At 38.4% G+C, this 18,852-nt stretch overlaps 1 protein-coding gene across 4 annotated transcripts in view; it reads left to right on the forward strand.

Moving 5' to 3' along the window:
• The window catches only part of LOC5569059, a 288,587-nt gene that overhangs the window by 101,903 nt on the left and 167,832 nt on the right, over positions 1 to 18,852 (forward strand). For 3 of the 4 annotated variants that reach the window (XM_021843203.1, XM_021843205.1, XM_021843204.1), the window contains 2 exons: positions 18,278 to 18,423; positions 18,510 to 18,676. In XM_021843203.1, the coding sequence (XP_021698895.1) occupies positions 18,278 to 18,423; positions 18,510 to 18,676 (313 nt within the window). The remainder of the gene's footprint in view (positions 1 to 18,277; positions 18,424 to 18,509; positions 18,677 to 18,852) is intronic. The other variant, XM_021843206.1, reaches the window with a different exon arrangement.

Below are 18,852 nucleotides of genomic sequence, written 5' to 3' on the forward strand. Positions count from 1 at the left end.
ACTTAGATTACAAAAATGGTCCCAGTTTGTAAAAATAGTATTCGCTAAGAGTTTTGAGACCGGATTCGAGTTCTACTATAACTAGGCTATCAAGTATAAGTGACGAATTCATTATGACTTCATCAAATAGTGATCGTAGAACAGATTGTCTGAGAGCATTTCAAAATTGCTAAAATCTTATAAATTTTCCATATATGCATATAAATCCTCAAATGTACTTGATTCCAACGGAAATAGCTTTAAAATGAAGTGTCATACTAATACTCTTTACTTTTGCATTCGTTTTGCTTAACAGATTAACAGGAACTTTGTTATTTCGTTTAGTATGCTGAGAGTCTCGCATTATCAAAGTTACCCCGTTTTACGGTACAAAAATCTTTCCATACTCTTGAAAGCATCATTTTAAAGAATCTAAACAAAGGTAAATTATAGGAGTTTTGAAAAATTGTAGAATTCTTATACTATGGTTTCTGATTCCCCTAAAAGTCCATCAGGAATTCTTCAAAAAAAAAAAAAATCCAAAGTAATGCCTAAGTTTCCCCTAAGATTTTAGGTAACTAAAATCTTACATTCGAATTTAACCACAGTACAGCTTCGGTTACGTTCTTAAGAGTTGTGTGTAGTCTTTCGATTCCATTGCATGCTCTTGTGGGGTGAGAAACGGAATCAAGACCAGTTGTGTTCGGTCCGCGTGAAGCGAATGTGAAAAAAGAATCGCGTTTCTTAGTTAGTCCGTTGGCAGTAACTAAAGCTGAAAGTGGGTTGTGGCTGCTCGATCGAGGACGAAGGATCAATTGGTGAGCTCGTTTCATGCTTTAATTTCAAAACTGTAAAATATATATGACTGTACATTAAATAGTTACAACGGTGGGACGTAAATATGATTTTTCAACAAACTATGAATGGTTCGTCACTGTGAGTGTCGGCATGGACTCTTATTCATAAATTATTTACGTCTTACAGATTTTTTTCTTTCATAATTAATTTCCTGAAATGATTTATTTGTAATTACAGTCGACTCTCCACATCTCGATGTTCTACATCTCGATATCTCTCCCTATGTCGATGATTTCATAAGTCCCTTCAGTCTGCATACATTTTCACTCTCCATATCTCGATATCCTCCTTATCTCGATATCTCCATATCTCGATGTGTTTCTGTTGATTTTTCGTTCTCAATTTTCTCTCCGTATGTCGATATGACCAATATCGAAGGTTACTAGACCAAAGTTTTGGGATTCAAAACAAATTAGAAGCGCTAAATGACGTCTGTTTGTGTATTACTTTCTTGGCAACGGAGTGTTTTTCAATCTAGTATTCATCAAAAATTTGTTCTTTGTCTCGATCTCTCCCTATCTCGATGGTCCCTTGGATATCGAGATGTGGAGAGGCGACTGTAAAACAAAACTTTGAAAGGTTCGCCATTGCAAGTGTCGGCATAAGCGTGTTCTGTGTTTGTCAAGCCAGTCGAGTTTTAATTTCTTTTCATATCAGTGGAACATGGTAACACATGCTATCGTCCTGACAGCTGTAGAATGTTGTGTTGTCCCTCCCAGTGACCTTTGTGGAGATGTAGAGGCAAACATGGTCACCAAATAGCAAAGATTACACACTAACATACCTTCCCCCAATCCCACCTGACTGCAAGGACGTGGCCTGCGCCGTTATTGACCCTGTATGAATAGAGGCACTGAATTATGCTCACTGACGGAGATTATGGCCAATGCCAGCCGAACTTCTATTTGATTCTTTGTGTATCTCAGTGATTCGGTCAATCACGGAATATCAACCATTGAAATGTGTAGTCAGTCTAAGCTAAGCTTAGCTAAGCTTAAAACAACCGGCGTTATTTTTGCGTCAAAATTCTACAGTACTACGAAATAATCGATTTATAGACCCTTCGAAAAAGTTGTTTAGGAATTTATAATGGTAAGAAAACATGAGTTCTACTTCAATATAATCACCATAGTATCATGAAACTTCGAAGTTCATACAAAATAGTATCTAAGGTTTAGTTACAAATACTTGTAGTTAAATTCCATCTATTTTTACACCAATCATTTTATTAGAAAAAAAAACGAAGCAAAAAGAACATGATTTTTTGTAGTAAATTATACAAAATTTCTGTGAGGTCAATGGTTAGCAAGTTTCAGAAATTCTACGATTTATTTCTTGAATTTAACGACAGGAAATTAGTAAATCCTTCCTAATTATATTGAGGCTGCAATCATTCAAACTTTTTATTGTGTGTGTTTCTTAAGAAATCTGATATGGAGTGATTCGTAGAGGAATTTGTAAATAAATCCCAAAAAAATATTAAGATATTCCTGAATAAGTTTTTTAACCAAAAAATTTAGAAAGAATACAATTTTTGAACGTTATTTATGGAAGAATCCTGAGATTACCATTCTCTAAAATAATTAGAACCTGGAAGAATACCTGATGGAACTTCTGAAGAAAATTTTTGAGAAATTCAGAAATGAATTGCAAAATCTTAGTAAATCGTCAAAAAAATCCCGAAAGAGTTGTTAGTGCGGTATAAAAGAAAAAATATCTGGAAAATATTAAGATGAATTTCTGATTAATTTTTCGGAAGAATATTGGGGAAACAATTAAAAAACTTTCATAGAAATGTCTGAACAAATTACTTGGTAAATCATAGAGAATTTTCGCGAAAGAGTTTTTGAAAGAATAGTTGAACGTATTACACTAATATCTTCATATGAATGTAAAAACTCTTTCTTAGTTATGCATTTTTGAAAAAAGTAAAAAGGAAATAACATGAAGGCGAGATGTTGCTCCTTGATTATAGAGAAATCTGAAAAATAATTATCAGTGAAAAAATACACACAGATCTGTGGATAACTTCTCTGAGAAATCACGTATAACCTTTGCTCAATTCGCATCGAAGCTAAACCTCAAATTTTCAAGAGTACAATCTAGAGAACCAGACAGCTGTTCGAGCTGAAAACTTAATCGATTAGTCACACGCAGGTGGTGATCAATGAATTACGTTTTCAGATTAAACGTATGTTTAGTTTTCTAGATTCTTCGATGTATCTTCACCTTAATTGCTTATGAAATTCTTGTGGAATGGTACGAGGAATCCTTACAGTAATCCAGGTGTTACCAATTCAATTACTTTTTTGCAGGAAGTCTGAACAATTTTTCTTTGATTTTTTCGAACAATCCTGTAAAGAAACTTTAGGATGAACTTCAAAAGCAAAGTTGCAAAAGTGTTGGTGAACTCTCTGAAGAATTAGTGGAATGAATCTTAGCTTGGTGATTTTTTTGTGAGACTCCTAGATTTTTTTGCAATTCTTGAAAATCCTGAACAAGTTATTAATGAACACAGGAGGATTATTGCAACTAATAATTGGAATTTATATCTAAAAGTACGTAGAGGACCTTCTAGGAGAAATGATTCAAAGAACTTCAAATGCATTATCTGGTGGAATCCTTCAAGAGATGTTTTTTAGCAATTTGTTAGAAGTTCTTCGAGAAATTTGAGATCAGAAAGTTTGGAAATGATTTTCCGTGGGAATCCTTGGACGAACTCTGTGAAAACTGGTAAAAGGGTTCTTGGACAGAGCACTGAATAGTACAAAATAATTCATGAAGAAATTTTCGTAGGAATTCTCAGACGAATATCTTTAAAGTACATGATTGAATACCTGAAAAGTTCGTGGAAAGGACATTCCTAGTGAGTTTTTTTATGCTAGAATTCTTGAAGGGTTTTTGACTGGATTACAAAAAGGATAAATATTTTTCGTAGCGAAAATTGAAATTCACAAACATCACTGATGTGTCGCGGAATTAATAAATAACAAATTAAAAAATCGATACAAATCTGTTAAAACTACGAAATTTTTGAAAATCGTTATGATTGCGACCAACATTACTTCTGTAAAACATGTATTCGCTAGGCCCCCTCCAGAAAAAAAATCCTAGCTACGCCAATGTACATAATTCTTGTAGGTCGAAAATTAGTGCTTTTCCCCTATTTTCATTTTTGGTTAAAAATCTGTGTAAAAGTGTATTTTTTGGCTGAATTCTGTATACAGAACCTGTACATCTGTTTTTTTAATGATCTGTAATCAGTATGTACAGATTCTTGGTCTCAACATATTCGAGAAAATCTGTAAAATACAGATAAATCTGTATATGCGGCAAATCTGATTACGGAGCCCGTAGAAACCCCGACTCGTAGCTGCAATACGTCTTTTAACCTCCCGGGTAGCATAATTATCAGTTGTCAGCCAGCGCTCGATCGAGTCGGTCGGCTTTTTGCCTTAGCGCAATCTTTCGGTAGTTCACGCTGTAGAATTCATTGTTGGTTCTATTCACAATGGCTACCATACGAAAAAATACGTTGGTCGTCGACTTTAACGTGCTTCCTGTCCGGCCAAGTGCTGGAGACATCCACAAGTTTCTGTGCAACAAATTGGAAATTCAGATGGCTGCCGTCAAAAATCTCCAAATGCACAACATTCGGAAATGCGTCCTCATTGAGATGAACGATTTACAAATGGCAGAGCGAGTAGCTGCGTCTCATCATTTGAAGCATTCGATGTCAGCAGAAAACAGAAAATTCAACATTCCTGTCTACATGGAAGATACTGCGACGAATGTCCGCATCCATGATCTCCCGCCAGCAATACCAAATGCGGTTGTCGCCGATCGCATGAAGCAGTATGGAAAGGTAGTATCTGTAGCGCGTGAATTGTGGAAAAAATTCTTCCCCGGTGTGCAAAACGGCGTTCGTGTGGTGCGGATTGAGCTCCAAAAACACGTACCATCATTCGTGCGCATTCAAGAACAGCTTACGACTGTTTCTTACCGTTCGCAAATACCCGCCTGCCGGCGGTGTGGACAAAGAGCCCATCCCAAACAAAAGTGCTCAGAAGCAGCAGCAGGCGAGAAAGAACATCAACCCACAATGGAGTCTCCATGCGATATTCAACAAGTAGTGTGTGTGGCTGACAACCCAGCACAGATACACTACCCGTCATAAATACGGACTCACTAAAATAAGTATTGCAACACTCAGCTGAATATTGAATCACCCTGAAAAGTTTAGCATCACCTCAAAACAGGTCATTTCACATTGCTATATCTCGAGATCCATACGACTTGCAAAGAAGCGATCTTCAGCAAAGTTGTTCAGGGGATCAAGGACATCCGGAAAGCGAACAGTTTAGTTCGCGATTTTGCCGCTAGGTGGCGCTAGTGAGCATGTAAAATTGAGCATTTTGAACTAGTTCTAGCTTGTGATCCATAAGAGATAGAAATTTCGGGTCTTCGGCAAAGTTGCTCAGGGGTTCAAGGACATCCGGAAAGCGATCAGTTTAGTTCGCGATTTTGCCGCTAGGTGGCGCTAGTGAGCATTTTAAACTAGTTCTAGCTTGAGATCCATAAGAGATAGAAATTTCGGGTCTTCGGCAAAGTTGCTCAGGGGTTCAACGACATCCGGAAAGCGATCAGTTTAGTTCGCGATTTTGCCGCTAGGTGGCGCTAGTGAGCATTTTAAACTAGTTCTAGCTTGAGATCCATAAGAGATAGAAATTTCGGGTCTTCGGCAAAGTTGCTCAGGGGTTCAAGGACATCCGGGAAGCGAACAGTTGAGTTCGCGATTTTGCCGCTAGGTGGCGCTAGTGAGCATGTAAAATTGAGCATTTTGAACTAGTTGTCCTTGAACCCCTGAGCAACTTTGCCGAAGACCCGAACTTTCTATCTCTTATGGATCACAAGCTAGAACTAGTTCAAAATGCTCAATTTTACATGCTCACTAGCGCCACCTAGCGGCAAAATCGCGAACTAAACGGTTCGCTTTCCGGATGTCCTTGATCCCCTGAACAACTTTGCTGAAGATCGCTTCTTTGCAAGTCGTATGGATCTCGAGATATAGCAATGTGAAATGACCTGTTTTGAGGTGATGCCAAACTTTTTGGGGGTGATTCATTATTCAGCTGAGTGTTGCAATACTTATTTTAGTGAGTCCGTATTTATGACGGGTAGTGTAGGTATACCAGTCGAAATTAGCGAGAAATGTATACGATCGCAACATCGTCGACAGCAGCAAGCAAAAAGGAACGTTCGTCAGATAAGCCCAGTGGATAACTCACCACCGCGAAAGAAAGCAGACCAAAGCGCAGCGTCCATACCGGTCGCGCCTCGTATATCCAGCAACAATGATGACGAGATGGAAGTAGAAAGAACTGTTGATGTGAGCACCGACTCTGATTCGGGTCCAGATCCCGAGCCAGATGATGTAACCGGATGGAGGATCAAATTTGACAAGCGGTCAAAACGGCAAGATAAGTTCATTGCTAAATATTGTAAATAATGTATGAAATTGAATTGTAAAGTGAAATGTATTTTTTTTTTATTCTGACACGAATGCACCTGTTTGGTGTAAAGTGTCGTTAATAAAACAAACAAACAAACAAACAGCATAATTATCGCATGTCACTAGTGTTCCAAGATGCACAACTTCTTCCACCACTTCAAACTTTTCACACTTCGCACCATTTTGCTACCACTAACGCATCCGGATCCACGTTTACCAGCAGCTATCGTGTGCTTCGTTTTTGTAGTGTTGATCGTGAGTCCGATTCTCTTTGTTTCCTTTTGAAAGACACGAACGCCTCTTCCACTGCCCAACGGTCAATCCCGATTATGTCGATATCGTCCGCAAAGTCAAGGATCACAGCGGCTATCCTGATAGCACCTTCAAGCGCTATTTTAAACAGCAAGTTAGAAAGAGCATCACCCTGTTTCAATCCATCTAAGGTTACTAACGATGATGATATCTCGTCCACCACCCGCACACATGATCTCGATCCATCAAGCATACCACGAAACAGTCTAATCAGCTTCGCCGGAAACCCATGTTCGGAAACAATTTGCCAAAACTCGTTTGTCTTCACTGAATCGTACGCTGCATTGAAATCTACAAACGGATGATGAGTCTGCAAGTTGTATTTCCGGAATTTATCTATGATCCGTCCTTGATCGGCCCTCGCGAAAACCACCACAGGATTCCTCATGCTAAGACCGCATATGTTGAACAGTATTCTAGACATGATTATGTACGCCGAGAGTGTTTAGAGTGTTGTCCCTCGGTAATTTGAATTCTGCTACAAGATCCACTTCCGTTATCTCCTTTCAACAATGACTCGAAGCACTTTTTCCACCTAGCGGCCACCACTGTTTTATCCATCAGAATGTTTCCTTCGCAGTCGTTGCACATGACAGGAGACGGCGCAGTTTTTCTCCATTCATCATTGAAAATTCGTGGAACTGTCGCATGTCGTTCTGTTCCATAGCTTCATGCGTCTGAGCAATTACTGCCTCCAACTACTGCTGAAAAAACTTGTTCTGAGATACTAGGAGGAATTCATGAACGAATTATGTAATAAGTTTAAGAATAACTTGTTGATAGAATCCCTGAAAATTCCCAAAATAATTGCAGCATAAATTTTTTGCCATACTTCTGAAAATCTTCCTGAAAGAACTTTTCCATAAATCAGAAAATGAATTTTTTGATTAATTTTCTCTGGAAAATACTTCAAAAAACCCCATAAAAAATTCCTAGGTAGACCTCGAAAGGTGTTTCCGATAGAACTTATGACAGAGCTCCTACGATAATATCTGGAGAAATCACAGAAACAATTTTTAGAGGATAGTCTTGAAGAATTCCTATTGAAATTCATTGACATATTTCTGACAAGTCTCACTGCTCAGCGAATATTCCGGTGAGTCACTTGGTCAGCTCAGGTGGAGAGAGTGTTGTGCTTTTGTGCCCCTGATGGTAGACAAATTTAATGTCACATATATTTCCAGGAATCAGTTATAATGTGATGACTATATCAAAGAACTTTAAGAAAATCGCATCAGTGTGAATCTTTTGAGAAATGATAAAATTTGATAACCTGCATTTGAGTGATCCTATAAATGACCATTTTCAGATCCCCGAGACGGCTCGTATATGATATAAAGTGGCCAATTGGAATCTAAACATCTGGCCCAAGCTTATAGAAACACATTTTTGTGAACTATTATGTTTGATCTCTACTTTTCGAAAATTAATCTAGATATTTATACATATCTGCAGGTATGTTTGACAAACTTCTCGTCCAAAACCTGCAGCTTTTAAGAAAGCTTAACTTTTATTACACTCACTACTGAATTATAGTGTTGAATTTCAACACTATGTTTGATAATTCTCATAATAAATTACTCCAGGGGGGGGGGGTGAGGTTTTGACCCACGAAACCCACCCTTGGTTGCACCACTGAATCAGGCATATACGGGTTAAATATTTCATAAAGAGTGAGTTCCTGGGAAATGTCCTGGGGTAACTTAATGTTCATTCATCGAGGGCTAACTCCTTAAACACTACTGCAGTTGTTCTTGAAGATCTTTCAGAATTAATGTCTTATTAAATTCTTTTAGTAATCTTTGCAGCTATTCGTGGAAGAATTTCTATAGAAAATCGGAAATCTTGCAGACGTCGTGAACAAGTTTTTGTTCGAACTTTAAGATTAATAATCATCAATAATATCAAATGAAGTATGAGTCAATGCAACAGTAAATTAATTAATGCCTCACACCATCGTCACCATATAAGACAAATTGACCTCAATTTGCTTCGAAAATCCTTCAGATTTGCAAATCTCAATTGTCTGCTGCGGTTACGAGGTGCCGTTGACCTAGAAAATAAAAATGATACGATCCTGCTCATGATTTCCCCTGGGGGAGGGACCCTCTTCGGAATGCGTGACACATGTGTTCACACTTCACGCTTCCCAACCCACGTCACGAACTTGTCTGAATGTTTTTCCATAAGAAGAGAAGAATCCGTCCAAACCACTCCGATAGCTGGTAAATACTGACCCATAAAGGGAAATGTGATGTCCGTTTAGCAAATCCTCTTTCAAACAGGATTGAGCTGATGCAGCAGCAGATTCGCTTTATTGCTATAGAATGTTGTTACAGCTGGGCAGATTGGCTGGTTGGGGATGCCGATCTGTTCCATGTTTGTAATTCAGTGTGAATTCCAACGCAATTAGTGGTGAATTCAATAAAATGCATTTGTTGGCAATACATGAATATAGTACATGAGGATATTGCAGTGGTTCTCGCAGTAAACTTCGACTTAACATCGCGAAATTAAATAGTATGGAACTATTCGTCATTCAAGTACCAATTATTTTAATTTATTGTACGAGGACTTACTGTCAATATTTTCGAGATTTCAATATATCAAATTTTCAGAATAAAACGAAATGTCCATTTTTTCTTTGTTTTGAAGGCTGTCAATAAATCCATCAAGTGTTATGCATGGTCGTTGCTCTGGTTGGAATTCCATTAAAATCAATCAGCATTAAATTTTCCATCGATGGAACAGGATGCTTTATGAAGGAAATGTGCCTAAATGGATTCGAGCGAAATGCCGTGCCATTAATTATTCGAACGTCCGGATCAGGTTAATCTGTATTGATGCGGGGATCAAACGTAAAATCAACGTCGTACCGATCAGAATATGTATCTGATATGTGTCACAGCAAACTGTGAAAGGGTTAAAATGCTACATAATTTGTTTTAATCGATAAGTGTCATAAATTTGAATAAATTAGTACGTAACTGTAAAGCATGAAAAGCTTTGTGAACTTTGTTTGTAATCTTTAACACATAAAATTTGAACTCTACAGTAAATTCAGCAAATTAACAGCTGTACAAGTTAGTAAACTTGCATGACAGAAATCATGGAATAATGCATTTTTAACAGCCAAACTAAGACATGCTATGATATATTTGAAAACGGCAAAGGATTCACCCGTAAAATGAATAAATGGCTTCTTCTCTTCGAAGAAATTGTTCCCGGAATCATGTAAACATTCGACATTTTCGCGAATCAAGTAGTCAAATAATTCTCAGCACTCATCCGCTATCGTCACCGCTCCCACACTGCACGAGTGATAGAATTAACATCAAGAAACACAAAAGCTGTGGAATGAATGTCGTCAGACACGATAACATGTTCATGAATCATGAGTTTAGAACAGATTTCAGAAATGTTTGATGATCAACCAGAATAATAGTTTAATCTTACTTGTTATATCGAATGTGACATATATACAATTCAAGCAGCTCTTATTATGAAAACGATAAAAATAAACTAAACCGTACCTGATATTCGAGCTGTTCAATGCAATAATTATTCAAAATTGTACCGTTTTCTGATGTCGTCTACATAGCCAGCTGCATTCATTTGACAATTTGCTTTCGTACATTCGTTTGATCACTCGTGTTGTGAATGTCGAAGGCAAAAGGTCAATAATCCACAATAACACAACAACACTGTCTGTGATTACCGTATCAATAAAACTTAACAGAGATATAATTAGTTTTGCTACAATTTAAAATAATATATCTGAGAAGAATTTCTATGGTCCATGAATTTATAAAGAAGTCAATTAAGACAACAAATATGCTCAAACAAGTCTGATGATCCTAGTCTGATATACGATACAATTGGGAGTAAACGGTCAACATGGTACCACACAAAAACACCGATTGTATCTGTTGATATTTCAATATGGTAAACTTGCGAAACGCTATTCAAAGTAACTCATAAACAAAGTGAATAGTCTATTATTCTGAATGTATCTTGCTGAGCTTAGTTTGGTTAAGATTTAGTACAGAACAAAACCACCAATTTTGAAAATTCTAAGGTTTGATTTTTAATAAAATGGACACCTTGTGCATGCTATATCTGTTTGATTTACCAATGAAATCGCAATCGGATTACTGTACTTTGTTTTACTTAATTTTCTGGTTCTATAGCTGTGTCCCCCAACTTCGATTTTGGCCCATGCTCCCCAGATCTTGTTGCACCAGATCAAGCCTCCTCACTCGCTGTGCTCTCAGCCTTCTTATGCCAACCGGATTCGACGCGAACACCATATTTGCAGGATTTTTGCCCGGTAGTCCTGCAACATGCCCTGCCCAAAGCACCCTTCCGACATTCGCCACCTTCTGAATACTGGGTTCGCCGTAGAGCCTAGCGAACTCGTGATTCATTCTTAGCCGCCACACGCTGTTCTCCTGAACACCGCCAAAGATGGTCCTAAGCACCCGTCGTTAGAAAACTCCAAGTACTTGCAAATCGTTTTCCAGCATGGTGCATGCTTCATGTCCATAGAGGACCACCGGCCTTATAAGTGTTTTGTATATGGTACATTTTGTGCGGCGGTGAATCTTTCTCGATCGCAGCTTCTTCTGGAGCCAACAGTGGGCGTGACTTCCACTGATGGTGCGTCTCCGTATTTCACGACTAAGGTTGTTATCAGCCGTTAACAAGGATCTGAGGTAGACGAACTCATCAACCACCTCAAAAGAATCTCCGTCTATCGTAACACTGCTTTCTAGGCGGGCTCTGTCGCGCTCGGCTATGCCTATCAGTGTGTACTTTGTTTTTGACGCATTCAACACCAAACCTTTTGTCTCTTCACGTTCCAGGCCGGTGTACAGGTCTTCTACCGCTCCAAATGTTCTGCCGACAATATTCATATTATCCGCGAAGAAAACAAATTGGCTGGATCTTGAAAAAATCGTACCTCGGTTATTGAACCCGGCTCTCCGCATGATTTCTTCTAGTGCAATGTTGAACAGTAGGCACCCCCCTGTCGAAGTGCCCTGCAGGATTCTAACGAACTGGAATGTTCACCTGAAATCTTCACGCTATTCTGCACACCGTCCATCGTTGCTCTTATCAGTCTTGTGAGCTTTCCGGGAAAGCTGTTTTCGTCCATGATTTTCCATAGCTCTTTGCAGTCGATGCTATCATAAGTCGCTTTAGAATCGATTAACAGGTGATGCGTTGGGACTTGGAATTCACGGCATTTCTGTAGAATTTGCCGTACAGTGAAGATTTGTTCCGTCATCGATAGTTTTCACATTTCAGTTTGTCGCCTTCTTGTAGATGACCCCTTGCAACCATTTCTCCGGCAGCTGTTCCGTTATCCAGATTCTGACAGTCAACCGATGCAGACAGGCGGCCAACCTCTTTGGGCCCATTTTGATGAGTTCAGCTCCAATACCATCCTTACCAGCTGCCTTGTTGTTCTTGAGCTGGTTGATGGCAACCTTAACTTCCATCAATGTGGGGACAGGTTGGTTCCTTTATCCGCCGTGCTAACGTAGTCAATTCCTCCGCTGTCGTGACCCTCGGCACCTGTGTTCTCCGTGCCATTCAGGTGTTCATCGTAGTGCTGCTACCACCTTTCGATCACCTCACGTTCGTCCGTCAAGATGCTTAGGCGGGTTTGCTGCTTTGGTTTCCTTTCATATCGCTCCACATTTGGCGCGTTCCTTGCTCCAGCATTGCAGCCCGCGCTGCGTCCTTCTCCTCGTTACATGTCTTCCTTTCCACGGCTTCGTCAAGCTCGCCCTCTTCCGGCAACACGTCGTCCTCGAGATGCAGCGCGTATGCGGCGGCTACGTGCGGTTGAGATAGGTTATACCGAGGCGGGCGTCGATACCGTACGTTTTTGATGAGGGATAGTTTTGGGCGCAGTTTCACCATCACCAGATAGTGATCAGAGTCAATGTTAGCGCTACGATAAGTTCTGACGTCTGTTATATTGGAGAAGTGCTGCTGTGGTCAAAAATACTCAATCTACCCTAGCCTATATTGACACTTGCTGGGTAGAATCTTCGTTGGTTTTTATTTGTTTTTATCCTCACCTTGACAACACAACAAAGATTGACAAAGCGCTTGCCGCAAGATTTTCAGTTTCCTTTTAGCCTGCTGATACTCAACCGCTTTGTGATTATCAGAAACAAAATATGATATTCATTCTAATAAGCTTGACTTTTTTACATTCCGCTTCGGGAAGTTGTAATTTTTGCACGAAGAACACTAAAGACGCGTCAACATAATCGATTCCGTGCATCGGATTGTTCATCACCCGTATATCAGAATATTGTTTAATTAATATGAACCTCATTAATAATCAATTTTCTAAAACTGACACTCTTCTGCTTCTGATAATCAAAAACACCAACGACATACGGTCATCGTTGTTTGTTTTGTTCATCTACATTTGTACCATCTTCATTGGTACACTCATATTGGTGGTGGTGCGGTTACTTTGATGGAGGCATAAATGTCAGCGAATTGAGTATAGTGAGCATGATTTTTTTCGTCCCTGGCTGTGGTGATCTCCAGGTGTAACGATACGGGAGGCTGTGCTGAAAGTAGATGCTGCGAATGGCCAGGTTCTTGAAGGCGACAAAATCTAGCAGTTGTAGGCCGTTCTTGTTCGTCAGCCGGTGAGCGCTAAACTTTCCTTTCGTCGGTCTGAACTCCTCCTTCTGGCCAACCTGAGCGTTCAAATCTGCTATGATGATCTTGACGTCGTGGCTTGGGCAGCGGTCGAATTCGCGTTTGAGTTGCGCGTAAAATGAGTCCTTGTCATCATCAGTACTTCCGAAGTGAGGGCTATGCACGTTTATGATGCTGAAGTTGAAAAACCGGCCTTTGAGCCTCAACTCGCACATTCTTTCGTTGATTGGCCACCACCCGATCATGCGCCTTTGCATATCACCCATCACTCACTGTTCCCAGCTCACGTGTGTTGCCGCAGCTCTGGTAAATAAAAAAAAGAAATATGTTAAATGGCTAGGCATGGCGTACCATTGGTACCTCGCGTACCAACAGGAATAAAATAGACCCCATTATGTAGTCTCTAGCCTCTGGCCCAGCAACTCCTATCCCTACCTCCTCATGGTACTGGCGTACTATGGCCCTCCGAACATTTAGGGGGAATAATGCTTCGGAAATCTAGGGGGTTGGTGTCAGGCCCTGCAAGTCAACCGTAATAATGTAGGAGGTGTGCTGGACAGGTTCGAAGATGCGAACGTTTAAACAAGTATATATAAAGTATAAGTTTATTCTTCGGATGTACCGTAATCCGGGGTAACATTGATCAGTTTTTAGGATATTTCTTAAATATTTAATTCAAAAATGCAAATGCTCTGAGTTTTATATTTTTAAAACAAGTACTACCACCCATAGCTCGTGACTATATACTGTATTTTGGTTTTTGAAAGATTTAAGCATGTTTACAACAATGTTTTATGTGATTTTTTCATTTAGCTGATATGAGGTAACATTGATCATCCATGTAAACAACGTTCGGTAATATTGAAAATGTCGTTACTTACTTAAATCATGCCCCCTGAAGCCGAATATGATGTCCAAACGCTTACATCTCATTTACTTTTTGAGTTATTTTAAAATTAAAAACACCTCAAACACCGGAATACGCCTAAAGGTAGGCAATTTCCTAAGGGAATTATACATTCTTAACAGTAATTCGTTAATTTTGCCTAATTGAACATAGTTATAAAAAATTTGACAGCGGAATCGTTTCTGGCGATGCTATTTTTAGTGAGAACCGCATTTTCCTTGCTCATATCGCTTGCAGAACTTATGTGAGACATGAATCTTCGGTAGTGTCATCTTTAACCATTGAAATCATTGTTTCGCAAACTTGACAAATTTACGCACAAAGCTAACGCAATTTTTGCAAAAATCTTAATTTTTAATAGCTCATAAATATAGGAAAGAGAAGCCACATTCATGCTTCGGAAATGTTTCATCAATTAATGATGATACCAACTTATTATGAGATGAGTCATTCCGATCAATGTTACCCCGCTGATCAATGATACCCCGGATTACGGTACCTATCTTGCTGAGTTTAGTTTGGTTGAAATTTAGTGCAGAAACGACAGTTACAATGAAAACAATTCTAACATTTCTGATGTATGACAATTTAATAAAATGAACAATTTGTGCATGCTATATCTTTTTGATTAACCAATGAAATCTTGATTGGATTTCTGTACCTTGTTTGAATTATACTGAACGATGTTGTAATTCCGAAAAAATCGTCATAGGGTAAAAGCACCGGTTTTGGCCAGCCTAAGAGAAAATGACAATAAAAATTAAATGGAAAGCCGTATTTATACTACAAATATGTCAAATGCAAGCTTTCAATCCATATTATTTGTGTAAAATATCAAAACTGAGCTAAACCATTTTTTCGCTTTCAAAATCCCGTTGGTCAATATAGGCCAACGGAACCAGTTTCGGCCAGAGATTAAACTTTTAATCCTAAGTTGGCCAATTGTATTGATTTCTCATGAGAGTGGCCAAATAAGGAGTGCTCTGGCCAAATTAGGTGTGTGGAACTTAAAATTATAAAGAAAATGAATTGTTTTTCTTATGTTTTGAATCAATTTGGACGAGTTAATGAATGTAGCTCTATCATATTAATGCTATCTACTTAACACACAAGGTTTTATGCTGAATGTCTATGTAGAACGGTGTATAATCCACTATGGCTACAATTGGCGTATGGCCAAAACCGGTGCTTCTACCCTATATGGATAAATCATTGTGAGACATTACATCGAAGAATTTGAAAATATGTTGTGTAGTCTTAGAGTTTTACCATTAGTACGGTAGTAAAGAATACCAACATATAATTTGTTCAGAAGAATTTGGATATTTGACTAAAAAAAACATGTTTAACTTTGTTCAACAGCTCTTATGGTAGAACTATTCAATACTTCAATCGAAAGCATTTTATTGGATATTAAATTTCCATAACATCTTAGAATAGTAAGGGAGCTTACGTATTATCAACCGTTTTGTTCTCTTCATCATGGGGGGGTTTTCGTCAGTCACACCATTTGAAATTTGGCGGTAAGAAGCGCTTATATGCTAAAGAAATTGATTCAGTTTTTCAACCCGAAAGCTTTTAGAAAATCACTATGGCAAAGAGAACAAACCGCTCGAAAATACAACGCCATTCTAAGTGAACGATGTTCAGAAAACCGATTATAAACAAAAAAAAAGATATATCATCGATATCAAAATCGATTATTCTGACTCGAGAATAACTTTGGAAAATGGCCTAATTTTGCGTGCAACTTGTTCAACAAATTCTAACTCCGAAACATTTGATTTTAGAGAAAAATGTTCTATGAAGAAGTTGTAACGAACCATTTGGGCTGCAAGAAAAAAATAAACACTGAAAATATATTCTATGTGTCGGTCAATTTTTATGTCTATTTTTTTTTTTTCAAGATAAACACGTTCTGATGATACAATCAGAATCTTGAAATGCTACTAAACCATAATGATTATCTGGATAACTTCTCTAGAAGTATCTATTTTCGAATTATATAAAGTTCAATGCAAAAAAAATAGTTAAATATTAAAATAGGCAATTTTTATTAGTTATTCGCGATTCCCTATCATTAATAATACGTTTTCGAGAGTGAAGACCCTATCCCTTTCCACTTACTTATAGTCCAAACGGTCCACTACAAATTCTTCATAGAACATTTTTCTCTAAAATCAACAATTTCGGAGCTAGAATTTTTCAAATAAGTTTAGCGAAACGTTAGCGTTAGCGTAGATACGGTATACTTCGTAGATTGGATACTAGCAATATTTATGTTTTTTATTTGATAGTATCATTAAGACCACTTTCAGGAACAAGGTTTGGTTGTTGACCTTAGTCCAATCTTAAAAAACCAAAACCATAAATATCGCTATTCCCGGTCACGCCCATCTTTACCGTAACTTAGGGTTGGGGAAGAAAATGTTGATGAAGCACTTACTGAATTAGAATTTTTTCAAATAAGTTTCATGCAAAAACTTTTGGGCCATTTTCAAAAAGTCAAAATGATCATTTTTTTTACGCAAAACACTTATTCGACCATACGAAATCAGACGATTTTAATTTGTTTTCGGCTCATTCTGGATGGAATTCGTCAAAAGAAGCTACTGTGCTAGTGATTGACTTTTTTCGTATGGTCAAATGTCATGGAGCATATAACAATCATAAGATAATGTCAGATAAAATCCTGTCAAAACATTAATCAGCCTGATGGACATAATAACGTAATGAGCTACGTTCAAACTTCAAACAAAAAAGCTCAATGGATTGGAATGCATTCACTCATTACTATTATTCTAGCTACGTAACAATACCGCAACCAGCTAGAATAGTGTACGTATGAATCCATCACCTTCGCTGGGTTGGTCATCATCAATGGATTGGAAAGAGCATGTGCGTTCGGGTTGTATTGGAGCTTAATGAAAATTCGATATCGACGATGAATCAACGGACCTGGAATGTTGAAAAAAAAAAGAATATAAGGGATCGACACGACATCCATAAGTTATACCAAGGCTTGGGTTGTGTTCGTTGTTACGGTGTACTATTGATTTTTCGTTTTGTTCGGCCACCCTCGTGTCTGAATGGTTTTATTGGAATTCTATTATTATACAAGGATTGCATTAAAATTTATAGATGTTGTGTTATTTTTAATCGCCTTTTCCCTTGCAGTAGATTGGTGACCTTGTGATGACGGGTCAATTTTGAAATGGAATTCTGTGTCTGAAGTTGATTTGCCATATATCAACCTGTATAAATAGCTTTAAAAACTATTATCAAATGCATTTTCTTTATGGGATCATAAAAAATTAAGCAGATATCATATTGTATTACTTCAGCATCTTGAAAAAAAAAAGTTGTTGCAGAAACAATTAGCCTATTATGGAGGACCCAAGCACGGTGTTCAAATTAAAATCGTGTATCAGAAACATTCCAAATGCCATTATTGTAAGATTTAATTTTCACTAGTGAATAAGTGTATTCATATGTGGAACGCATAATTTTCAATTTTTTTTTTGGTTTTCTTTAGAACGGCTTAATTTTTTGAAAAAGATTGACTGTGTTCTGAGATACACCGTTTTGATTTTTTTTCTATTACTATCCGATACAGTCCTTATAATTTGGTCTGAATCATTCTCATATGGAGAATGCCTCCTCGTCAATCGTATTAGCCGAACAATCTTCGGATTCGTTTCGTTTCTTGAAACTTAGATTGTCACCTTGCATGTTCAATATGTCCTTAATCCCCCTAATGTTTTTTTTTCATCTGTGATTGTTCTGTGATAGTTAATGTTGTTTATTGACACTAATTTTATTGTTCAGCACGTACCATTGAAACCTGACAAATAAAACCAGAAACATGCTTCTTACTGCTGTTAAGTGCTCGCCGCCTTTTCCGCCCATTCCAGAAAACATGCAAACAAATCAGCCATGAATACATAGCCCGCAAAAACCCCTTGCCGTATGCCGTCGTAGTGTTTGGCCAAGCAAGATAATTGATTAACTTTAAGTTACAGGGTTGTCGTAGTGGTGGCCGGAAACCGGGAGGCGGTCACACTCGGAGGACTTTCGCCGGATACGCAATACCAGCTGACAGTAGCGGCAGTCTGGAACGGGAAAAAATACCGGAGCAGACCCATCGTATTCAGGACGCTGGGTAGGTTCAAGAGCGTGACGCCTTAATTACACAAATCCCTGATGTTTACATCTCATTTTGTTTCACTTCTTTTTTTTTTATTACAGAGCCTCCCAGGACGTCGTTCCAGCAGGACTCCGGTGCGCTCTCTGGTAACAGTGGGCCACCGATATCGCCACATGCCGATACGGCACCATCGCTGAATACATTCGGAATTTTCAGCGATGAGTTCGGCAACATTTCCGTTAATTCCACATCTCGAGAACTTCCAACGGTAAGTTTCATAAAAATAATGTTATGAATGGTTAAATAAAAGTAGGAAGAAAATTTTCATCAATCAGTGAAACAAATCGGTTGTCAACTCTCTAATACGCTTTCCCGCCTAAGACAGGATACTGTTTGGGGCTTTTGTATGGTTTCGTAACCCAGAAATTAAAAAAAGGAATTGAA

Source organism: Aedes aegypti, chromosome 2, assembly GCF_002204515.2.
Source record: "Aedes aegypti strain LVP_AGWG chromosome 2, AaegL5.0 Primary Assembly, whole genome shotgun sequence".
Classification (NCBI taxonomy): domain Eukaryota; kingdom Metazoa; phylum Arthropoda; class Insecta; order Diptera; family Culicidae; genus Aedes; species Aedes aegypti.